The sequence below is a fragment of the Mobula hypostoma genome, chromosome 3, assembly GCF_963921235.1.
Source record: "Mobula hypostoma chromosome 3, sMobHyp1.1, whole genome shotgun sequence".
Lineage (NCBI taxonomy): Eukaryota > Metazoa > Chordata > Chondrichthyes > Myliobatiformes > Myliobatidae > Mobula > Mobula hypostoma.
Window position 1 is genome coordinate 183,938,574 of NC_086099.1, and position 26,389 is coordinate 183,964,962.

Sequence of the window (26,389 nt, forward strand, 5' to 3'; positions counted from 1 at the left end):
TGGCGGGAGGATGGAGTGAGAGCAGATGTGCGTGAAACGGGGGAGATGCATTTGAGAGCAGAGTTGATGGTGGAGGAAAGGAAGCCCCTTTCTTTAAAAAAGGACATCTCCCTCGTCCTGGAATGAAAAGCCTCATCCTGAGAGCAGGTGAGGTGGAGACGGAGGAATTGCGAGAAGGGGATGGCGTTTTTGCAAGAGACAGGGTGAGAAGAGGAATAGTCCAGATAGCTGTGAGAGTCAGTAGGCTTATAGTAGACATCAGTGGATAAGCTGTCTCCAGAGATAGAGACAGAAAGATCTAGAAAGGGGAGGGAGGTGTCGGAAATGGACCAGGTAAACTTGAGGGCAGGGTGAAAGTTGGAGGCAAAGTTAATAAAGTCAACGAGCTCAGTATGCGTGCAGGAAGCAGCGCCAATGCAGTCGTCGATGTAGCGAAGGAAAAGTGGGGAACAGATACCAGAATAGGTACGCAACATAGATTGTTCCACAAAGCCAACAAAAAGGCAGGGATAGCTAGGATCCATACGGGTGCCCATAGCTACACCTTTAGTTTGGAGGAAGTGGGAGGAGCCAAAGGAGAAATTATTAAGAGTAAGGACTAATTCCGCTGGACGGAGCAGAGTTGTGGTAGAGGGGAACTGATTAGGTCTGGAATCCAAAAAGAAGAGGAGAGCTTTGAGACCTTCCTGATGGGGACGGAAGTATATAGGGACTGGACATCCATGGTGAAAATAAAGCGGTGGGGGCCAGGGAACTTAAAATCATCGAAAAGTTTGAGAGCGTGAGAAGTGTCACGAACATAGGTCGGAAGGGAGTGAGCGGGGGGGGGGGGCGGGATAAAACCGTGTCGAGGTATGCAGAAACGAGTTCGGTGGGGCAGGAGCAAACTGGGACAATAGGTCAGCCAGGACAGGCAGGTTTGTGGATCTTGGGTAGGAGGTAGAAACGGGAAGTGCGAGGTGTGGGAACTATAAGGTTGGTAGCAGTGGATGGGAGATCCCCTGAGCGGATAAAGTCGGTGATGGTGTGGGAGACAATAGCCTGGTGCTCCTTAGTGGGGTCACGATTGAGGGGTAAATAAGAGGAGGTATTCGCGAGTTGTCGCTGTGCCTCGGCAAGGTAGAGGTCAGTACGCCAGACTACAACAGCACCCCCCTTATCGGCGGGTTTAATAATAAGGTTAGGATTAGTGCGGAGGGAGTGGAGAGCAGAGCGTTCCGAAGGAGTGAGGTTGGAATGGGGACAAGGTGCGGTGAAGTCGAGACGGTTGATGTCCCGTCGGCAGTTGGCAATAAAGAGATCCAGAGCAGGCAGAAGACCAGAGCGGGGTGTCCATGAAGAAGAGGAGGGTTGAAGACGGGAGAAGGGGTCATCGGTGGGGGTGGTAGAGTTCTTGCCGAAGAAGTAGGCTCGGAGACGGAGACGGCGGAAGAAGAGTTCCGCATCATGGCGAACACGGAACTCGCTGAGGTGTGAGCGAAGGGGTACAGAGGTGAGGCCCTTACTGAAAACAGAGCGCTCTGCCTCCGACAGTTGAAGGTCGGAGGGGATGGTAAAGACCCGGCACGGATGAGAGCTGGGATCAGAGGGGGGAGGGGGGAGGCTGGGGGTGTCAGTGGAGAGGGGAGGGTTGGTGTGAGAGGAGTTGACGATGGGATCTGAGGGAGACGGGATTGCAGAGTATTGGTGGGGGGAAGGGGAGACGGGAGTCACAATAGCAGCACATAACAGCCTGCTGCGTTCACCAGCAACTTTGATGTGTGTTGCTTGAATTTCCAGCATCTGCAGAATTCCTACTGATTGTGGATGATCAGCCATGATCACAGTGAATGGCGGTGCTGGCTTGAAGGGCCGAATGGCCTACTCCTGCACCTATCGTCTACTTTATATGCCCTTTCCTTGGCTTTTATGCAGACCTTAACTTCCTTTGACAGCCACAGATCCCTTCCCCTGCCACTTGAGAACTTCCTCTGTGGAACATATCTATCCCACGCCTTGTGAACTATTCCCAGAAACTTCAGCCATCTCTGCTCTGCCAAAATCCCTGCCAGTATCCTCCTCCAATCCACCTGGGCAAGCTCTTCTCTCACGCCTCTGTAATTCCCTTTATTCCATTGCAATACAGATACAGATACAAATTGCAGAATGAATTCTATCATGTTATCATCACTGCCTCCTAAGAGTTCCTTTATGTTAAGCTCCTTAATAGGATCTGAGTTATTACACAACACCCAATCTAAGATATCCTTTCCCCAAGTAGGGTTAAGCACAGGTTGCTCTAAAAAGCCATCTCGAAGGCATTCAACAAATTCCTTCTCTTGTAATCTGACACCAGCTTTATTTTCCCAATCTCCTTGCAGATTGAAATCCCCCATTACAATTGCATAATTACCCTTATTACATGCCTTTTCCAGCTCCCTTTGCAATCTTAACCCCACATCTTGGCTACTATTATGATTCTTATGCTCCTGTGCATTTGAATTCTTATACAACCAATGCAACTAGTCAGTGTACACCTGATATGCAGAACCACCTTACACTTCTAAAAAAGGCATTTGCATCAATGTGTTGACACGGGACAGGTCAGCCAGTACGTTAACAGTTAGGAATTTAAAGCTACTGACTGTCTCCTCTGCCAATCTACCAATAGAATAATTTTGCAGAATGCCAAGTGAAATCAATGATCATCAGCCTGACATCTGTATTCCTGTTGCCCAGACAGTCCAGGGCAGAGTGAAGAGCAGAGAAATTGCATCTGCCGTTCACGATGTTAAACCATGTCAACAAGTACATACATTGAATCAAGCTGTGGGATTTCTAAAGAATGTCTTGGATGTCATTATAGTGGCTGTTTAAAATAATGTTTTTTAAAAAAATTGCATCAGGTGGAATGAGAAGAACTTTCCTTATTAATCTGATTTAGGCAAAAGTTCAAAGACCAAACATGATTGCCCTAGGCATGGCATCATCAAGCATTGCTTCAACCTACTTGATGGGGGTGGGAATGCACATTTAGCTTTAAAACATCACTTACATTTTACAAATTTGAAGGCTCCATATGTAACATTAGTCAGGAAAATGCAAAGGAAAAAACTGTAAACTTAATGTCTGGGATGAATGTTTAAAGGGTCACAAAGAAGCCAGTGAAACATTAGAGCGAACATTGTAAGATCTTAGACTCAATTACTGGTGTTACCAGTATTTCTACAAGGTTCTGAAGCCGATGAATTGAAAGCCTGTAAAAATGATCACATATTTGTGAAAATGTTAAATGATTACCCTTGAAAACCAATATGTGAGGGAATCCATCTGCAAGAGAGCGCCTTGAATTAATGCAAATTGGGGAGATGGAAAATTAAGCTGAACAGGAATGATTTTGATGATGAACTTGTTCCAAATTGTTATACCACTTCATGACCTGACCCAAGCTGCTTTTCCAAATGTCACTCAACACAATTTGAATCACCACTGATTGCATGAAAGAGCAATTTTAATGCCAAAATGACATATTGCAGACCATAAATAAAGACCTTTCAATTCTTCCCAGGCAACCTTAACAATACAGAGATACAAGAGACTGCAGAGGAGGAGGAGGTGGAGTTAGAAGCCAGAGGCAGGTGGATGATTGGTGGAAGCAGTCGAGGGAAAATAAAGGGGGAAATGATAGAGACAGCTGTTGGAGGAAGATAAACAGGGACTAAAAGGCTACAAGTACTGGAATCCACTCCCCCCCCCCCTCAAATGGCTCCATCTGCTACCTTTTTTTACCCTACTCTGCTCCAGAATGGGAGATAAAATTAACCTTTACCTTTACTCATCAGATTCAAAAGAAAGAAATATAGAGTGTTCTGAAACACTTCCAACATTGGAGTCAAGGAAATTTACATACCCTATCGTGCATAGGTACACACTCATGTAAAATGAACTATATAAAATGTAATTTTGAATACTTATTTATTTTCATTGTGTTTGCTTTGATTTGCACAGCATTATTTAATCCGTTATTTATACTAACCCTGGATCATTTGCTTGTTAGATTTTATTTTAGTTACAAGGACTAAATAGAAATAAATGCAACCATCATGATTTTCAGCATAACAACTGAACATTGTCATGTTTGTGGCTAGGAAAATATAATAAATATGTTTGCTTCTTTTCAAAATTAGTACTGGCCCATTCAACTAAATCTGCCCTGCCCTTCTTGTAAATTATCATCTCTGTTCAGGGTGGCTTCCTTCATCCCTACTGTTCTAATCAAAAAACTCCAGACAGACCTGGGCTTCTGGAACTGAATCCTTGACTTCCAACCCGAAGACTGCAACCTGTGCGGATTGGAAATGACATCTCCACCTTGCTGTCAATCAACACCATCGCACTTTAGGGATGTGTGCTTAGCTCACAGCTCTACTCTCTCTCTCTCTATACCCATGACTGTGTGGCCAGGCACAGCTCAAATGCCATCTATAAATTTGCTGACAATACAACCATTATTGGCAGAATTTCAGGTGGAGATGAGAGGGAGTACAGGAGTGAGATCTATCAGCTAGTTGAGTGGCGTCACAAAAACAACCTTTCACTCAATACCATAAGACCAAATGGTTCAAATGGTTCCATTTGTTATCAGAGAGTATATACAGTATAAAAACAGAAACTCTTACTCTTCACAGATATCCATGAATAACAGAAGAACCCCAAAAGAATGAATGACAGAAAGTGTTAGAACCCCATAGCCCCTCTCCCTCCTGTTCTGCACAAGTAGCAGCAAAGCATCAACATGCCCCCACACATTTCAGCAGAAAGCATCAGTGCCCACTACCCACCAAGCAACAGCAAAGCCCCCAAAGAGACCATGATCTGCAGTCAACAAAAACTGTTATTTACCCGATAGTTCAGCATGCCACAGGCTCTCTCTCTTTCTCTCTCTCACTAACAAGGGACAAAGAGGTATCACCCATTTCACAGTGAAAGGGGAGACCAACAAACAATTGCTGTTTTGAGGTTACAGTCTGCCATTTCACTTTATTCTGAGATTCTCTGACTTGAAAATCAACAGCAAACTCTCCTCGATAGATGTGTGTGAGGGAGTGTGTGTGGGGGGGAGATGGGGCGAGAGGGGGGAGAGAAGGAGAGAGAGGGAGGGAGAGGGAGGGAGAGAGAGGGAGGGAGGGAGAGGAGAAGTCGCTCAACTACAGAGACCTCCATCCACAGCTTCTGCAGCCACATCCTTATGTTCCTTTTCTCCCCACACCTCAAATGGCAACACCAGCGTGGAATTTGAAATCCACAGGGCCGTGCAGGGCTACACCTCAGCGGTGCCATCATTCAGGACGCTCAAGACTTGGAAAACAGTCAGTTGATGAGCTCCAAAAGCGGAAACTCATCCGCCATGAAAAAACACAGTTTGAGTCCTGTTGCAGATCAGGGACTTTGATAGAACCCGAGCCACCTTAGTAACTCCAAAGAACAGATTGTGAACTTCCGAAACAGTAAAATGAGGGAACACACACCAGTCCTCACAGAGATCAGAAGGGGAAAAAGTGAGCAACTTCAAGTCCCTGGGTATCAATATCTCTGAACATCAATCCTGGGCCCAATATATCGATGCAGCTACAAAGAAGGCACAATAGTAGCTGGATTTCATCAGGAGTTTGAAGTGATTTGGCATGTCACCAAAAACACTCACAAATTTCTGCAGATGTATTGTGACCATTCTAACTGGGTGCGTCACCATCTGGTATGAGGTAGAGGGTGGGGTGGCTATTGCAGAGGATCAGAATGACCTGCATAGAGTTGTAAACTTAGTCAGCTCTATGAGCACTAGCCTCAGTAGCATCCAGGATATCTTCAAGGAGTGATGCCTCAAAAAGTTGGCATCCATCATTAAAGACCCCCCCCCCCCATCAACCAGGTTATGCCTTGTTCTCATTTCTACCATCAGGAAGGAAGCACAGAAGGCTGAAGGCTTACACACAACAATTTGGGAAGTTTCTTTTTCTCTGCCATCCAATTTCTGAATGGACATGAAACCCATGTACACTACCTCACTACTTTTTATTTCTATTTTGCACTAATTTAACTATTTAATATATTATGTACATATATTGTAATTCATGTTTTTTTCTTCTATTATTATGTATTGTATGGTATTGCCGGCAAAAAATTAAGAAATTTCATGACACGCTAGTGATATTAAACCCGATTCTTCTCCAGGTTCTATTGAATCTGATGTCAGACTTGTATGTTCCTTTTGCAACTCTACTTATTTCACTTGACTCTGTGGCAAAACAAACTGAAGTGAAATCACAACATGCAATATCTTGAGTAAGGCAACTACCTTGAACTTTGATTACTGGTCATAAATTTCCCTTCCTTTTCCAAGCTGTAATCTGATTCCATCTTTTTTGATTACATTGATATGCAATAATGGTTTATTGTCGAGGCATTTAAAAACTAATTATTTTAATCTCTGCTATAATATTCATTCTTCCTACATATTTCATGGGAAAATTGTTGTTGGCGACAATAATATTCACATGTAGAAGGCAACAAACCATTAGCTTCAGGTATAGTCGATCTCCAAAAACAGAGCAAAAAATCAAACCATTGAACTTAATATGCATGGAAATTTACTGAACACAGAAAGAAAGGAAATGATAAAGTTGCTAATTTGAAATTGATGCCACAGTAAGATGTATGAAAGATTCCAAATACTGGATGAGGACTTTGATATGTAAGCAGAGTGCTAGATGAAAGTCAATGCCCAAAACATTTGCAGTATTGCATTTGCTGGGGCAAATTGGATGGAAATATACTCCAAATGGGAGGAATATACATGTAATGGGTGCAGATACAGACATTTTGCAAAGTAGTGTAGGTGAGAAAATGAATAGTTATTCCATGAAAAGGGCAGTATTAAAAAAACATTGATGACCTTAATGAAGACTGCTGTTGGTGATGGTGATAGGTGTGGAAAAGAGTCTAGGTAGCCTGTGAATATTTTGAGAAGTTGTTTTGATGGTTTGAAGAATTAGATTCACAAGCTTAGATTTTTATCCTTTTTTTGGTGCACTGAAGCATGGTGTGGAGCAGGCACCAATTTAGATCCACATACAAAGTTGAGAGCTTAGTTTGAAACACAAATGTTATTGTGTTTTATGACCTGAAAATGCCAGACTGCAATCTATGCAGTGTCTAATTGGGCCATGTGAACAGTTAGGACACAAATACAGCCACTTCATCAGACGGTACCACGGAATGTCAGCCTTAAAGGCACACTCCTTAATGACAGATGGGCCAGCAGCCTCACACACAAAGCCAGGAGCAAGACTCTATATACAAAGACCACTTGGATCAGTTGGACTCACTGAAGAGCATGCAGGAAATAGAAAGTGTTATAAAATGTGAGTTTAAGGAAAGTGGTCATAATACAGTAGGAGCAGATAATTAATACCGAGTCCCTTGTGGCCATTTCCCCTCCCTAATAAGTATTGTGCTTTTGATACTTCTATTGGTGATGGAGGGGGGAATGGCATCACAGGGGAAAGCAGCAGCAGTCAGATGAGTGGTACTATGACTGTTCTGTTGAACAGTGAAGTTGGTCAAAGGTGAAGCAAGAGTGGATGGGGTAGGGGATACAGATGGGTTTTTGCTGTGTATGATTCCAGAATGCTGCCGGGATCAATGATATCTCTGAACAGGAAAAGGGCATTCTGAAAGGGGAGAGTGAGGATCTAGAGGGTCATAGTCTGTGGGCAGGAAGGGACATGAGATCCAGCTAAGTGAATGTAGAGAGACAGATAGTTGAAGAGCAAGGCCTGTACAGTTGTAATTTCAAGCTAACTCCCTGTACCACATGCCATCAAGTGAAGAATTGAAGCATAAAACAAATGTGTAGCAGAAGAGCTGGTACAGAGGGAGAGCTTCAACTTCTCTGAGCATTGAGATCTGGGGCAGAGGCAACATGTACAAGAAGGATGTGTATCATCTGAACTGGAGAGGGATCAACATCCTTGCTAGTGCTACTCAATAGGGTTTAAACTATTCTGGGGGACCCAAAATACAAGTGTATCAGATGAAAAAGATGAAGCCAATATAGAGGTTAGCAGGAGAAGGAAAGGAAGTGTGAAAGATCTGATGGGCTAAACTGCATTTATTTTAATGCAAGAAGCCTGACAGGCAAAGCAGACTGAGATGGACACATTGGATTACAATGTTATAGTTATTATGGAACATAACTGTGAGGATGGACAGGACTGGCACTTCAATATTCCTGGGTACAGTTGCTTCCTGGATGACACAGGTGGAAATGAGGAGGGGCACTTTACACTACCACATAGGGAGAACATCATAGCTGTATTTAGATAGGTTATCCCAGTGGAAAGTCCTGCAAGGCCATTTGAGTTGAACTTAGCAATAAAAGAGGGTCAATCACTTTCAAGAGGCCCCAATCAGTGGGAATTAGAGAATATATATAGGAAAATCACAGAGGCAGAGAATTAATAGAATTGTAATAGTAGGTGGTCTTAATTTCCTTAATATTGACTTCGGGCCATGTTAGTAATAAAGGATTAGATATGGCAGAATTTGTTAAGTATCCAGTAAGTTCCCTAGACAGACAGACATACTTACAAAATTTGTACCTTAACTTGAGGACCAGTCCTGTCTTTCTCCAGACAATCTTGAAACAAATAGAATTGTGATCATTGGTCCCACAGACACACAAACCTCTTGCTCAGCCTAATATGTTCAGGAAGACTGGTCCTCAAATAAAGGTAGTAAATTGGGAGGAATGCCAATTTCAATGCCCTAGACAAAAAACTCTTAAAAGTTGATTGGAAGAGGCTGTTTGCAGGATATCTGGCCAGTGAGAGACTTTTAAACAAGAGATAGGGACAGCAGGTTCTTGTTAAGAAGGAAGGGCAAGGCTGGCAGAATTTTTGTCAAATATATAAACAATCTCACTGATTAATAAATTTGCAGATAACATTAAAATTGGCAAAGTGGTGAAGAGTGAGTGTTTTTAATGTTACAGCATCTAGATCAGTTGGGAAAGTGGGCCAAGGAATAGCAGATGGAATTCAATTCAGATGTGTGCAAAGTGTTGCATTTTAACAAGGTAAGTGAGGGCAGAAATTCGCAATGAATTGTGGTTTGAGGTCCCATGTCTGCCCCTGGCAGCAAACCTGTAGATCTCTTTTGGAGCTGCTCCAGTCCCTCCATGTTTTCTTTACAAATTACATATAATTATAATTAATATAATTACATACAGTGCAGCCCTACAGAGATTTGAAACAATAACAACATTTCAAATCCTATACCTCCAGAAATAAAGCCTGCTGCTGAGTTTGCTTTTTATGGGCTTATTTGTTCTACTTTCAATCCTTCCATTTGTATCTCCACAATGCTTTTGTATTCATTTTCATCCTCAATTTCTAGTCTGACCTCATTTCCTTACAAAGATGTAATATATCTCATTTGTGTGCTAAATATCACTTGCCAATTTATATGGTCATTTTGCATATGTATTAATAAATTTTTTGCAATTGGTTATCAATCCTCTTTAGATATATACTATCCTGTCAAGACTTGGCAAAATGCAAATTTAGAAATTGTACTTCTCTTGATCAATACTGTGGACACAATGGCCTGAGCATTGATCGCGTGGGAGACACTTTAAGCTTCTACCATTTTGAACAGCTATCCATGATCCTGAATGGACTTTCAAGTTCTACAAGATTTAATTGTTTTCACTAGTCTATTGTGTAGCTGCTTGATAATATAGAGAATCACATCAACAATGACCCTGGTTTGAGCTTTGTTCCTTAGAAAAATTTAATGGAATTTATCAAGTAAGATTTTATCTTTTGAAATGCATGCTTTTAATGTTTTTCTTCAATTCTGCTCTATTCCTTCTGTATCATCTTGAATCTATCTCCCACTCCTTCCATCTTCCTTCACCTCTAGACTTTTTGAGCAAGTTAGAAAGCTGTCCTGCACAGATTGCACAAATTCCATATCTCTTCTAGGCAATTAATTTCATGATAAATCCCTCATTTTTTTCTTAGTAGTTTTCTAATCTGTTTGCATTATTTCTTCCTGCATCTCCTTTGCAAGATTAGGAACCTAACAGTATTGTATATTGTTCTTAATTTGATTGATCATTTATTGACCTGGGCTATGATCAGCATTGAAACACCAAGGACCCAGATAATTGTTAATCAGGACCTGAATGAAATTGGCAAAATACAAACCGAGTATCACTAAGTATCATTAATCTTTACCTAATGATTTGAAAGGAAATTGACTGGCTGATAAGTAACCAGATACTTCTGGATGACATACCTGAACATGTTTCCACTTTGTCAGGTAGATACCTGTGCTGCAACTATAGTGGAACAGCTACACCAAGGATGTATTTTCATTTCTCATTCAGGATATTGTCTTATCCTAAACTCTTTCCTGGATCGAGTTCTCAGGCATTCCCTCATATCACATGGAAGAATCAAATTGGCTAAAGATTGTGATGATGAAGATCTCAGGTAGAAGCAAAAATTAATCATTTTCATGACCACCTGGCAAAACATGAATGCAAATGGTTTAACTTTGTCTTTGGCTGGACTCTATTTTCAATGACAATGGGAAGTTCCTGAAGACCTTTCTTCCCATTACTAGGACTATTTATTATTCACCACTATTTATGATAGGGTGAAACAAACTGCAGAGCCTTGACTTGATAGCTGTGGGGTCGTTCATCTCTATCTATTTCATGTACTGTATCTGAGTAGCCTATATGCACTCCTTATTGAACCAAGATTGATTCATCACCTTGATGGAAACAAGAGAGCACAAGATTATGACTGTGCCAGAAAACAATTCTACTCCTGCCAGCAGCTGTGGTCGACAGTTTTGCATGGAAACCCAGATTTGGGATTGGTTCTCAATCTATCCCACTTAACACACTGTCAGTGTCACACAATACAGTGCAAGGACTCCTTCATTGTGAAGATGACAATCTTTCTTTCTAGACAGCACAACAATGTTAGCGTGATTTGTCCTGGAACTTTGTTCCAATTCAACTGCTGAAATAGATCCATTAGATTTTAAAATTTTTGAACAAGTTATACTCCAGCATTTATTTTTAGAGTCAAAGAAATACAGCATGGCAACTAGCCTCTCAGACTACTGTCTCCATGCCAACCATCAACCACTAATTTACACTAACCCTATATTAACCCCATGTTAATCCACACCCCCATTCTCATCAAATCATTCCCCCTTAAGTATAATTTACAAAGCAACTGACCCGAGAAATAAAATGTAGAATTAACTGGAATAATTTGTTGTATTGATGCTGCAGTCCGTCAGTGTAGTTTTTCTCATTTTTCCCCCAGCTTGTTCTTGCTTCATTTACTATCGATCTCCATAAATCACTCATCTCACCCAATTTAACTCACCATATTTACTAAAGTTTGCTGTGTACTCACTTTTCCTGATAGGATACTGGTCCCTTTTCAATCTAGATGAAGCCCATCTTATTGGCACAGGTCATTCTTTTACAGTCCTAATTAGTGCCAGTGAACCATGAGAAAAGATACTTGCACAATTGTTTTGAAATGTAATATTTTCATTGAAATAGTAAAGGTTAAATGTATAATTTAATAGAAGTTTTGAAAATAGTGTAAACATTTTGATGAGGTAAACATTGGTCAGTGTGACATAAACATAGGATTGTTACTAAAATAATGCAGAGACAATTTAGATGAAAGTAGAACTTTCAAAGTGTCAGAATAGATGTGATGAGTTAAATAGTCTCATTCCGTATCATTTAATACTATGTTCAGAAGATGGAATACTTCATCATGGATTGTTTTCAGGGTCTCTGAAAAGATATTGAAAATCAAAATCATAAAGAGAATCTAGGAAAAAGAGTAGACTGTTCCAGTTAAAGACCTTATATTGCAAATGAATGAATAGATTATTTTACACAAATTCCCAATACTTTCCATCACTGACATTTCCAGATTTGGAGATGTAGATAGTGAGCATGGTTGCCTAAGGATACAGGGAGACATAGACCAGCTGAAAAGTTGGGCAGAACTGTAGCAGATGGAGTTTAATTCGCTAAGTATGAAGTAATGCATTTGGGTCATCTAACATCGGCCAGGCACATACAATGTTTTAAGGAGGGCTCTTTGATGCAAGTTCATACCTCCTTGAAATGGCAACAAAGGTTGAGAATGCAGCAAAGAAGACATTTAGCCTTCTTGCCTTCAAAGACAGGGGCAGTGACAGTAAGAATTGGTACACCATGTTATAGATGTACAAGACAATGGGTAGGTCATACTTAGAATGCTGTGTGTAGTTCTGGAAACTTGGTGGAGTAGGCAACACAATTTTTTCCAAAGACTGGAGGATATAGGATTAATGTGAGGGGAAAATATTTCAAGAAGAGGGGTAAGCTTTTCCCTCACAGAGGGTGAAGTGTAGATAAAACAAGATGCCAAAGGAGGTAGTAGAGGCAGGTACAATCAACATTTTTATAAAGCATTTGGATAGGTACATGGATGGGAAAGGAATAGGCCAAATGTAGAACATGACATGAGTGTAGAGAGACATCTTGCTCAGCATGAACAGGTTAGGCCAAAGAACCCACTTCCAAGCTGCAGAACTCTATGACTTCATCTCTTGGCCTGTTGTGAATGAATTTGTAGAGATTGATAGGAATGATAAGTTAATTTATAAGAAAGTGATAGATAAATCAAATGGATCTTCAAACCTTTCAACTACTGTCCAAACAAAACTTCATACTGGCGTTAACACATATTACACACGAGGTTTCAGACTTTTAAAGGACATGGTTGCCGAAAACCACATGATATTGCATGGTTTATTTGCAACATTGTCTTCTCAACATCTTCTACATGCTTGAGACTTCAGAAAAAAATTACCATTAAAAGTTTCTACACCATTCACACATCACAGGTTTACTTCCACCTATTACTAATGCTGATTTTGCTATATATTGATTTATCATTAATGCACAGATTGCTGAAAGTAATACAGCATTCTATCTTCTGCAACAAATCCTCTTCAACTTTGGAAGCTCAAGAGTAAAAGCTAATCGATGGAACAAAGCCAAGCAGGAAAGGACAACAAATACTCTGGCTTTGGCGAACTCAAGTTAGATCTCCAACATCATCAGTCTGAACCGGTGTCTATATTAGCATTAGCAACTTTCAGATGAAGAAAGAAATCAGTCAGAATTTTAATGTTGCTCTCTTTGCTGAACCCGAAGGGTTAGAAGCATTTGTGTACACTATTAACCAAGGACAAGTCCTACCCTGGTTTAGCCTTGATAAACACAACACTTTGGCTTGGGTCATATATAAAGGCTGACCACTATGGCGAAGGCTGACACGTTCTTCAGAATAACATGAAAAGACAACAAAATCAAAATGTAGTCATTTCAAGATGAATTTCTTAAGATCTTAATTTACAGTTGAATTTTACTTTGATTTGAAACATATTGGTTTGCTTTACTACATAAAAAGTAATCAATTAAAACATGAGAAATCAGACGATCGACAATCTGTAAAGGAAAGAATGCAAACTTATTGCTGATATAAGGAAATGACAAGGCGGAGCATAGAAAATTACTTTGAGAAAATTTAAAACTATCCATGTATACATGCATTGTATACATTTACAAGTATGTTCCAAATATTCTGTACGATATGGTGGCACATTGATTCTTTTTAAAACTAAGGCACATGACATTAGCATAAACAAAATGTGAGCCATTCATATACAACCAGGGTCCAGGTTTACATAAGACGTTTTGTCCATAGCAAATTACTGCTTCTGGAGAGACACCAGTGTTCGTTTCAGTCAGCTTTTTGCTTGTTTTCTCTTCATAACAAGTTCAGCCAACAGTTTGTATCTGATTATGCATTCTTCCTGCAGGAAAATAAGAAAGTTGACAATAAATTTGTCCAGTCTTTTTACAGGAAAAAGAACACTTTCAAAAAATTCAGTTATATGGAAAACCTTGCCAACTTTATGAAGGAAATACGAGGGCCTTTTACAGTCTAATATACAAATGTCAAATCTTTTCTTTTCCCATGATTCAGGGCCCTAAACACTCTTTCTGTGTGAAGCAGCAAGTCACATAGGCTTCTTACAATTTATCATATTGCATTTAGTGTTCACTGTATGATCACCTCAACACTGGAGAAACCAAGTACTAGACTGAGTGACTGCTTTGAAGAACATTGCCACTCCGTCTCCAGTCAACCCCGAACTTCCCACTGCCTGTCTACGTTTCAATGATTGTCCAACATGAACTCAAAGATCTGCAGCTCATCCTCGTATCTTGCAACTCTTAAGTCTTAAAAGTGAATTTAACAATTTCAAATAAAGATACATTTCTCCCTTCAGTTTAACTACCTCTTTTCAGTTTCTAAATGCTAGTGTTAAAATAATTGTTATCTTGACAGCTTTGGTCTACATCCTACCACATATATTCTGGCTCATTGTTCCAGACTCCCCTCCTCTGCAACTAATCACCACATTTGTTTTCTCACATTTCTTTTCCTGACAAAGAACCTATGACCTGAAATGTTAACCAGATCAGTCCCCTGCAGCATTATTTGCTTGTAGAAATTTCTACTCTTGTTTCAGGTTTCCAGCATGTGCACATTTTTGAGCCAATTACAAATCAGGAGAGTGACGGAAGATTCTTCTCTTGCCTGATAATGTATATTTGCTGCACAGTGACCGCAACGTGCACCATCCACAAAATCCATCTTAGTTACTCACCTAGTCAGCACAACCCAAACTTGCAAGGTCTACCACCTAGCAAACAAATGGGAACACCACCGCCTGCATGCTACCCTGTGAGCCACACATCCTCCCAACATGGAAATACACAGTCCGTCATTCATCGTCACTAGCACGAGTTCTGAAATTCCAGCTCCACCCCACGCCAAACAGCAATGTGGGAACACCTTGCGGATGACACAAAGCTGGGTGGCAGTGTTAGCAGTGAGGAGGATGCTAAGAGGATGCAGGGTGACTTGGATAGGTTGGGTGAGTGGGCAAACTCATGGCAGATGCAATTTAATGTGGATAAATGTGAAGTTATCCACTTTGGTGGCAAAAATAGGAAAACAGATTATTATCTGAATGGTGGCCGATTAGGAAAAGGGGAGGTGCAACGAGACCTGGGTGTCATTATACACCAGTCATTGAAAGTGGGCATGCAGGTACAGCAGGCGGTGAAAAAGGCGAATGGTATGCTGGCATTTATAGCGAGAGGATTCGAGTACAGGAGCAGGGAGGTACTACTGCAGTTGTACAAGGCCTTGGTGAGACCACACCTGGAGTATTGTGTGCAGTTTTGGTCCCCTAATCTGAGGAAAGACATCTTTGCCATAGAGGGAGTACAAAGAAGGTTCACCAGATTGATTCCTGGGATGGCAGGTCTTTCATATGAAGAAAGACTGGATGAACTGGGCTTGTACTCGTTGGAATTTAGAAGATTGAGGGGGGATCTGATTGAAACGTATAAGATCCTAAAGGGATTGGACAGGCTAGATGCGGGAAGATTGTTCCCGATGTTGGGGAGGTCTAGAACGAGGGGTCACAGTTTGAGGATAGAGGGGAATCCTTTTAGGACCGAGGTTAGGAAAAACTTCTTCACACAGAGAGTGGTGAATCTGTGGAATTCTCTGCCACAGCAAACTGTTGAGGCCAGTTCATTAGCTATGTTTAAAAGGAAGTTAGATATGGCCCTTGTGGCTACAGGGGTCAGGGGGTATGGAGGGAAGGCTGGGTTCTGAGTTGGATGATCAGCCATGATCATAATAAATGGCGGTGCAGGCTCGAAGGGCCGAATGGCCTACTCCTGCACCTATTTTCTATGTTTCTATGTTTCTACCTTCACCAAAAGGGCTGCAGCTGTTAAAGATGGCAGTTCATCACAGCTTCTCATGAGGAACTGGCCTGGATAATAAAAGCTGCCACCACCAGTGTAGGCCAGATCCTGAATAACAAATAAATAAAAAACAATGCTGGAGAAAGACAATTCAGGTTCAGGCTGATAAATGCCCAATAATGTTAGTTCAACACAAGTGATAGGCAAAGACCATCTGATAAAATCCCCACCCATTCCCTTTGCTATTCAGCAGCAACATGTCAAATTCCTAGAGGTCACCATTAACCAGTAACTAAACTGGGCCAATCACAGTGTGGCAGCTGAAAAGGCGAAGACAGGGCAGACCTCAGTTATGGACTCCCTTACTCCTGAAACCCATGCCTACAAGTACAAAGCTAAAGTCTTACAAATAATAGTCTAGAAGCTGGTCAAGTTGGAGCTGAGCTACAGTCTCTGTGAAAATCATGGCTCAGCTTTAATTGCTTTTTTATTAAAAGTCTGCAGTGATGATTTTGGAAATAGAGAGGAGAGTTAGGGTCAAATTAAGGTTTAGGAATGGGAATGTTGGGGAGTTAGAGGTCAAATTAGGGATTAAGGACAGGGAGGTGGTTACCTAGAGGTCAGGCTGAAATTTCAGGCCTCCACTGTGCACTTGAAGGCCAGCAATGTGGTATGTGATGAAGGACTTCCACGGATGCCAAGCTGTCCCAGGAATGAGAGGCTGGAGTTTGGGGTCCCATCATGAGATAGCCCAGAGGATGAATACTGAAGGTTGAAGCCAAAGGTCAATGACTGAAGCCTTGAGACTAGAGGCCTGTGCTGGTGTTGGAAGGCAGCCTATGGAGCGAGGAAAGCGGTTCATTTTGCTGCTGCTTTGTTGCTTGTTGTGTTCTCTGTCGTTCTGCTGAGTATTGTGGACATACTATGTTGGCACCAGAATGTGTGGCAACACTTGCAAGCTTCCCCAGCAAATCGTTGGGTTGTGTTGGTTGTTGAAACAACACATTTCAATGTATGGTTCACTGAATATGTGATAAATAAATGACCATGAATCCTGACGACTGTTGCCCCACCAAGAGGCCAGCTCAACATCTCTTGGAACAAAGCATTTTAATGCATCAAATCTGTCACCTTTGGCATTCATTCTATTTTGTAGCTGCATTCTGCACCATTTACAAGGTGAAGTGTAGCAAATCATGTGAATTTCCTCGATGATGCCCTCTTGAACAGTGACCTCTACTGCCCAGGATGACAGCATCATGAGGTGACTGTGAACAGACTGGATTACAAGGCCTGGCTTCTCAAGACTTCTCAAATACCACCTTTTCAGGAACAATCATGAATAAGCACTAAATGTGGGTTTTCCAGAATTGCACTCCCCACCAAAAGAAATAAGTAATAAATGTCAGCAGCCTATCAAGTCGTGGTAAATATTTACCATATTGCGTTCCGAACTGGAAAGCAGATAGTGAATTCCCAAGTGCCTATCCTGGGGAGCCTGGAGGCGTGTTGATGTCTTTATAGCCTATACGTATTCCAGCTGCTTGTAAAAAAAAAAGCACTTTCCCATCACAAGATGCCTACATCAACACAGTGTGAGCTGCGATACAAACCTGTTATCACATGGACTCTACTCCCATGCCTAGAATGTTTGTGTCAGAGAAGCCCTTCTTTAGTAACATCATGGATATCTCCTTTTCATAAATAAATCTGAGCTATTCATTCAATAGGACTGATTCATTCAAAGGCTTCTAGGCCACATGCGGCTTCGAAAGCACCAGGGGGTTAAATATGCATGGCTTCAAAACCTTAACTGTGTTAGAATGCAGAGCACCTCTCCTCCAGATCATTCTGAATAGTTGTCAGACCCAGTGGAGTGAGCAAAGCATGTGAGAAGCAACCATTATTAAAATATTGAGTATTAACACACGTGTCAACAATGAGGGAAAAAGAACGTAATGCGTAACAATTTTCATAAATCATACAAAATTGTTGTTCCCCTTTGCACCCTGTGGCAGATCGGGCAGCAACCTTGCCAATCCTTTAGTATTTGTCTGTTTTTAACAAGGCCGAGCTGCTAGCTCAACACTCTACACAGCACGATGGAAAGAGTGTGAGGAGGGCTGGCCGAATTCAAACCTGGGACCACTCACCTTGAAACAACACACACAAAATACTGGAGGAACTCAGCAGGCCATGGAAAAAATTACACTCAACGTTTCGGGCCGAAACCTTTTGGCTGAACTGGAGAAGAAAGCTGAGGAGCAGATTTGAAAGGTGGGGAAAGGGGAGAGAGAAACACCAGGCGATAGGTGAAACTTGGAGGGGGAGGGATGAAGCAAAGAGCTGGGAAATTGATTGGTGAAAGAGACAGACTGGTCTTGAAGTCTGGTGCAGATGCCATGACACCACCGGCTGGCTATATATCAAATTGCAACACACAAAATACTGGAGGAACTCAGCAAGTCAGGCAGCATCTATGGAGGCGAATAAACAGCCTACCCTCAACTTCTCCTCCACTATATTGTCGACTGCATTGGTATTGTTTCTTACACTGATGCTGAGCTCATTAGTTTCATCAACTTTGCCTCCAACTTCCACCCAGCCCTTAGATTTCAAAATCTGGCATATGTTGTAAAAATCGTTGTTTTGCGGCAGCAGTACATTGTATTACAGCAAATATAAAAAACAATTTACAATAAGTATATACAAAAAAAATTACTGAAAAAGAGCGTGAAAAAATAGTGTGATAACGTTCGTGAGTTCATTGTCCATTCAGAGATCTAATGGCGGTGTGGAAAAATCTGTTCCTCTCTTCCGCCTCCAGGTGAAGGGGGTCCTCAATGATGGATGCTGCCTTTTTGAGGCATCACCTTTTGAAGGTGTCCTGGATGCTGGGAGGCTAGCATCCATGATGGAACTGGCAGAGTGTACAACTTTCTACAGCTTTTTCAATCCTGTGCTGTGGTCCCTCCATACCAGAGGGTGATGCAACCAGTTAGAATGCTATCCACAGTACATTTGTAGAAAGTTACTAATATCTTTGGTGGCAAGCCAATTCTCTAATGAAATATAGCTATTGTCAACCCTTCTTTGTAATTGCATCAATATTTTGGGCCCAGGGTAGATCTTCAGAGATATTGAAAACAAGGAACTTGAAACTGCTCATCCTTTCTACTGCTGATCCCTCAATTAGTACTGTTGTGTGTTCCCTCGCCTTCCCCTTCCTGAAATCCACAATCAATTCCTCGGTCTTACTGACACTGAGCGCAAGGCTGTTGCTGCAGCACCACTCAACCTGCTGACACCTGTACACCTCCTTGTCACCATCTGAAATCCTGCCAACAATATTTGTGTCGTTGGCAAATTTACAGATGTCATTTAAGCTTGCCTAGCCACACAATTGTGTGTGTAGCAAGAACAGAGCAGAGGGCTAAGCACACGTCCTTGAGGTGCATCAGTGTTGACTGTCAGCAAGAGGGAGATGTTATTTCCTATCCTCACTGACTGCAGTCTCTCCATGAGGAAGTCAAGAATCCAGTTGCAGAGGGAAGTACAGAGGCCCAAGTTTTGAAGATTGATTATTAGAATTAAGGGTATGATTATGTTAAACCCTGAGCTGTAATGAATAAACAGTAGCCTACACAGGTACTGCTTTTGTCTAGGTTATCCAAGCTGATTAGAGAGCCAGTTAGATTGCATCTGCTGTAGATCTGTTGTGGCGATAGGCAAATTGCAGCGGGTCCAGGTCCTTAGTTAGGTAGGAGTTGGCTCCAGCCATGACCATCATCTCAAGATACTTCATCACAGTAGATCTGAGTGCCACTAGGGGGTAGTCACTCAGGCAACTCAACCTAGTCTTCTAGGACACTGACTGGTATGATTGCTGCCCTTTTGCAGCAAGTGGAAATCTCCAATTGCAGTCGTGGTAGATTGAAGATGTCCTTGAACACTCCTATCAGTTGATAGGCACAGGTTTTCAGACCCCACCACGTATACCATCAGGGCCTGACACCTTGCGAGGGTTCATCCTCTTGAAAGATGTTCTGACGTTATCTTCCGAGGCAGAGATCACAGCGTCACCATATGCCGCAGGGATTCGCACAGGTATCTTTACTTAGATGACTTACTTGGTCCATCTGACACCTCTCTCCCCTTTATTGATTTCTGTCTCCATCCACTGATATCTTTTACAAACCTACTGATTCTCACAGTTATCTAGACAATCCATCTTCCCACACTATCACTTAAAAAAAATACTATTCCCTTCTCTCAGTTTATCCATCTCTCCGCATCTGTTCCCAGGATATGACTTTCTATTCTAGAACATTTGAAATATCCTCTTTTCTCTTCCAGGATGCTGCTTTTACCTGCATCTCCTCCATTTCCAGCATATCTGCCTTCACCCCCTCCCTCTGGCTGTCATAACAGAGATAGGGTTTCCCTTGTCCTTACCTACCACTCACGAGATTCTGTATCCAGCACATTATTCTCCACAACTTCCACCATCTCCAATGGGACTCCACCACGAAGCATCTCTTTCCCACCCCTCCTGATTTTCCATAGGGATCACATTCTACATGACTCCCTTGTCTACTCATTGCTCCCCACTGATCTCCTCCCTGGCACTTATCCCTGCAAATGTGACAAATGCTACACCTGGCCCACCCTTCAGGGTCCCAGAAAGTCCTTCTTGGTAAGGGGATACTTTAACTGTGAGTCTGCTGGGGTCATCTACTGTATCCAGCGCTCACAATGTGGCCTTCACTACACTTGTGAGACTGGATGAGCACTTCGTTGTGCTCCTTTACTCTATCCTCTGTAAAAGTCAGGGTTTCCCAGTGGCTATTTTGACGTGTCTGTCCATGGTCTCCTCTACGGCCATCATACGACCAAACTTAGACTGCAGGAGCTACACCTCATATTCAATATGGGTAACCTCCAATCTGATGGCATGAACATCGATTTCTCCAAATTTTGGTAATTTCTTCCACTCCCTCCTTTTTTTTTGTTCCCCATTCTAGTTACCCTCTCACCTGACCATCACCTACCTCTGATGTCTCTCCTCCTTCCCTTTCTTCCATGGCCAACTGTCCTCTCCTACAGATTCCTTCTTCTTCAGCCCTTTATCTCTTTCATCCATTCCCTCAAGCTTCTTACTTCACTCCCCTCCAACCATCTTCACCCTCCTCTGGTTTCATCCATCAAGCTGCCAACTTATACTACTTCCACTCCCCCTATCATCTTAATCTGGCTTCTGCCCTCTTCCTATCCAGTCCTGATGAAGGACCTCAGCCCAAAACATCAGCCGCTGATTCCCCTCCATAAATGCTGCCTGACTTGCTGAGTTCCTACAGCATTTCGTCTGTTGCTTGAGATTTCAAGCATCTGCAGAATTTCTTGTGTTATGTATTAAAGAGCACTGTGGCCATTCAACTATATCGTGTAGTATCTGTTGCAGGGTAGGCTGATGTACAGCAAACTCCCATAAAGGACAATGTAAATGTGCCCGGTAAGCCATATCCCATATTTTTGTTTCAGATTAAAATATTGGATATTAAGTAATGAAGAGGAAACGGCGCGCTGCTGAACAGAAGTACTGAGTTAGTTATAATATCAGCCATGATATTAACAGTGGAGTAAACACAAGGATTACACGGTCCATCCCTGCTTCTATTTATGTTCAATGTTCTTACAAACCATAAAAATATTGGTAAGTCTGAACTCTGGTCAGGAAGAAATTCCACAGATGGCTTCTTTTTCAATATTAAAGTTCTAGACATTTAAGCTTCTTGAGCCACAGTAACCCCAAGGGATCAATACCATGGTTCCGAAAAGGATCCCAGATTCCCACATTATTTCAGTGGAATATTCACGAAAAGTACTCAGGATTCCTCTAAATTTCTAACACTGAAGTACTGCAATGCAATTTCTAACACAGAAGAACGCTTTGTTTATAACATCTCTTTGCACAGCACAAATTAAAAAGGTCTGACAGAAGTAGTATATCAGTATGATCCAGATATTGAGGTGATAAGAATTTGGGTAATCTCAACCCAGTTTTAAATGGACACAGGGCCACAATGTAAATCACAATTCCAACAAGAGAAAATTAATCAAGATATACCAACATCAGTTGCCAGAGAAGGAACAATTAATGTTGACAGATTAGAATGCTCTTAAGACCAGAAGCTAGTCATTTAGTTTTCAGAATCTGGACATAAAGAGCAAGACCAACATTTATTGTCTGACCCCAACTGTCTGCAAAAAGGTGTTAGTGAGCTGCTTTCTTGAATTACTGTAATCCTGCTGGCTAAAGAAAAATTCTCTGGTGAAGAAGTGGAGAAACTTCAATTTGTTAAATGCAGAACCTGTCTAAACATCAGTTGGGCACTGAATGCCAAGGTACTTTATTCTTTTATTTTATTAATTTGCAAGACCATTGCAATGGACACAATGGTTTTAATGTAGCAATACTGGAATATTTAATCACTAGACCATAAGTCCACAGTATCACATGTTGATCTCGTATACTTTACTATGTCATGAAAGATTAAAAACATTGAGGTAGATTCATCATTCCCAAGCTGGCAACGATTATTCAGTTCTACAGTGACAAAAGTGTTTCTTTTGGAGGAGGTTAATTTAGAACATAAGAAAGGGGATCAAAAAGAGACTATAGAGCCCTCCCACTATTTTGTGAGATCGTGGCTGATCTGATCCTGGCCCTGGCTGCATTTTCTGCCTGCCTCAAAATCCTCAGTTCCTGAGGGTTCAAATTCCAACTGATTAGGTGTATTAAAATCAGCATCAAATAAAATGCAGATGGAATATTAGGAGTGATGAGAATGTGAAGAACTCTGAAGAGGATATAGTCATGCAACCATTTTGGTAGGAGTATAATGTAAAAGTATAAGATTAATCACTTTGGTAGAAAAAGAATGTTCAATTTTTTTTAAGTGGTGAAATACTGGTGGGAAATACTGCTGTTCAAAGAGACCTGGGTAAGCTGGTACTCAGTTTACTGAAAACTAATATGCAGGTGCTGTAGGCAATACAGAGGCAAATAGCCTATACTGCAATGGGATTTGAGTGAAAGAATAAAGATGTCATACCACAATTATACAGGATCTTGGTGAGATCACACATGGAGGATTGTGTACAATTTACTTTTTTTGCCCAGAAAAGAATATGAACAGTCGGCGTTTCAGGTTACTGCCCATTTCCCTCCATAGTTGTCGCCTGACCTCCTGAGTTCCTTCGGGAGCTTGTTGTTTTTTTGTACCATGTTCCAGCACCTGCAGGCTTCTGTCTCTCCTAGAAAAGGATATACTTGCTGGAGAGGAAGTAAAACAAAGATTTAGCGGACTGGTTTCAGCTCTAGTGAGCATGTCAAACAAGTGGAGGCTGGAGTTTAGCAGAATGAGAGGTAACCTTTCATTGTATATAATTCTTAGCAGGTTTGATGGAAAGATAAGTGAATGCTCCCCTTGCCAGTTTCAAAATAAGGGTTAGGCCAGCTGGATGCGAGACACGGAGAAATTTCTTCACTGAAAGGCTGGTGATACACCCCAGAGGGTTGTAGAGGCTATCAGTTTCAGTCAAAACAGAGATCAATATGTTTTAGAATATTAAAGGATTCAAAAGGTAACAAGGAAAGAATGAAAACAGTGTTTACATAGAACACTGACCATGATCTAGTCAAATGGTAGAACAGGCTCAGCGAAGTGCTGGGGAATCTAATCCTGCCCCTATTACTTATGCTCTTGTACACTTCAAATTATTAGGTGATACCAAGAACAAATAGAAGCCACTTTCGTACAGTGATGTTGTCAGCCAATTTCAGTGGCACCAGATTTTCTGATGATAACAGACAAATTACCTTTGTTTTTCCTGGAACACATTTCGCTATTTTCTCCCAGCGTTCAGAAGTCCCCTTTGGATACTGCTGTAAGGCTAGTTCAAGCAATTTTTGTTGATTTTGATTCCACATTTCAGTAGCATCTTCTGAAGATCGAGCTCGCCCTTTTCTTTTCTTCTCTTCATCACTCTCATCATCTTCCAAATCTATATTGTCAAAGTCTCTCTGGCGCTTTCCTTTATGTTTCTGTTCAATTTCTTCTTGGATCACATAAGTTTGCTCAGGTATTTTAGTATTTTTCCGTTTCCGAGGCTTGGTTTCTGTGGTCAGTCTGTCAGCGTAGTTACTTGGATCATCCTCATTTTCAAGCCTTTCACTGTGTTCTTCTTCAGTCTCCTCATCCCTTTTAGTTATTATATGGTCAGGTAAAGTTGTTTCACGTTTAGTACTCTTTAAATTCAGAGATGCAGACTTCAGTTCAAATAGTTTCACTGTTCCTGATTTTAAAAAAAACACAAGCATTAGCAGGACACATATGTTCACCATAATTGTGCTTTAATAAGTATTGGAAAGACTTTGTATTCAAATGGATCACAATTGTCATGATATGAAATTTATGGATAAGAAGTGAGCCAGTCTTTGATGTTAAAACACCAAGAAATAATTAAAAACATTAAAAAGAAACACTTTTAAAAAGTTCCTTCTTCCTTATAGTCACTCATCTAGGAATCAGAGAAACAGAGATTCTAAGTTCTTCACCAGATTACACTGACAAAGAAACATTGCAATGCCGAGTCCCAGCATGACCAGCTCTACTGTTGGACCTGCATAGAATGAAGTTTTAGTTGCATGACATATGGACCCAATGGGCCTCATTCTGTGCTGAAAACTTTGTCATCTGCAAGTTCATAGGTCTATGCAAGTCAGAGAATTCCTCTGGGACTGGCTGAATACCTCAAAGGGAATTGCTGGCCATAGTCTGCAAAATGTAGCCTGTAAGATGATGGGAAAGAAACAAAAACCTCAAATTCATGCCTCCAAGAAGCAATCTGAAATATATCCTAATTTTTCAATTACAAATGCTATACAAGTAACCAGAATCATAATCATTGAAGTGTAGAAAAATAAACTACCATGTTAGGACTAGGGATTTTACCAATGTGAAGGAATTTTAGAAAGGAGTGTCAGACCATAAGACATAGGAGCAGAATTAGGCCATTTGGCCCATCAGGTCTGCTCCACCATTCAATCATGGCTGACCCTTTTCTTTTCTCTTCCTCCACCCCATTTCTTGGCCTTCTCCCCGTAACCTTTGATGCTATGTCCAATCAAGAACCTATCAATCTCTGCCTTAAATACACCCAACGACCTGGCCTTCACAGCTGCAATGGCAACAAATTCCACAAATTCACCATCCTCTGACTAAAGACATTTCTCCACATTGCTGTTTTGAATGGATACCCTTCTTATTCTGAGGCTGTGACCTCTTGTCCTAGACTCTCCCACCATGGAAAGCATCCTTTCCACATCTACTCTGTCTAGTCCTTTCAACATTCGAAAGGTTTCAATAAGATCCCCCCTCATCCTTCTAAATTCCAGCGAGTACAGACCCAGAGCCATCAAAGGTTCCTCATACGATAACCCTTTCATTCCTCGAATCATCCTTGTTAACCTCCTTTGGACCCTCTCCAATGCTAGCACATCCTAGTATACTGAAGAAGCTTAAGTGAACAACTTGCATCACCTCTCAGCTTCTTACATCACCACCCACTTCCCCATTCACCTATCACCTTCTAGCTTGCCCTTCTTCACCTCCCCCTTATCTTCCTATTCTAGCATCTTCCCCCTTCCTTTCCAGTCCTGATTAAGGGTCTTGGCCCAAAAGGTCAAACGTTTATTCATTTGCTGCTGAGGTCCTCCACATTTTGTGTGTGTTGCTTTAAATACAACACTTCTATTAAAATATAACATATTACACATACCTGGTGTGGTTGAAACAAAATCCTTGACTTGCTTAGCTTTTGTTGTAACCTATTTTGAAAGAAAACTTAATTTACAACTCATCAAGCAATCAAAATCAAATATGTTGAAACATTTTAAAATATGGTTAACTGAACAATTAAAAATCCATTATCCCCCCCTCCCCCGAAAATTCAGGAGACTTACAAAATGGTTGATGCTTGTGATGCAGAGACCTGAAGACCAACAAAAGACAATGACAGGAAGTAATGGCAGCTAAGAAAATTATAGACAGTGAAAGGGGGCTGACAGAGAGGAAAGGGGAATAAACAAGGGGGGAAAGAGGGGGTAAGAAAGGGAGAGGGTACAGAAAAGAGTTAAAAACATTAATTCCTACAAGACAACCAAGTCTGAAGGCACCCTACACCACCAATTTGAAACAGTTAAGGATGTCTATGGGATTCATGTTTCATCTGGAGAAAACTCTTCCATAACACCAAGTACTTGGAGAACTTTCACAAATGGGCAAAGAAAAAAAAATCAATGACAATCCCTGCTGTCTTTGACAGCTGCAATAGATGGGAGACTCCTTTGCCAGGAAGAACTGTGAAGAGATGCAGGGTATTTAGCAATGT

The 26,389-nt window shown here is 41.4% G+C and overlaps 1 protein-coding gene across 2 annotated transcripts in view; it reads right to left on the minus strand.

The window, feature by feature from the left end:
• Positions 1 to 11,059: 11,059 nt before the first annotated feature.
• dnajc1 (DnaJ (Hsp40) homolog, subfamily C, member 1) overlaps positions 11,060 to 26,389 on the minus strand; it is a 292,850-nt gene continuing 277,520 nt past the window's right edge. The window contains exons 10-12 of one of the 2 annotated variants that reach the window (XM_063044233.1): positions 25,778 to 25,826; positions 23,817 to 24,292; positions 11,060 to 13,956 (exon numbers count right to left, since the gene is read on the minus strand). In XM_063044233.1, the coding sequence (XP_062900303.1) occupies positions 13,888 to 13,956; positions 23,817 to 24,292; positions 25,778 to 25,826 (594 nt within the window). In that variant the 3' untranslated portion in view covers positions 11,060 to 13,887. The remainder of the gene's footprint in view (positions 13,957 to 23,816; positions 24,293 to 25,777; positions 25,827 to 26,389) is intronic. The other variant, XM_063044232.1, reaches the window with a different exon arrangement.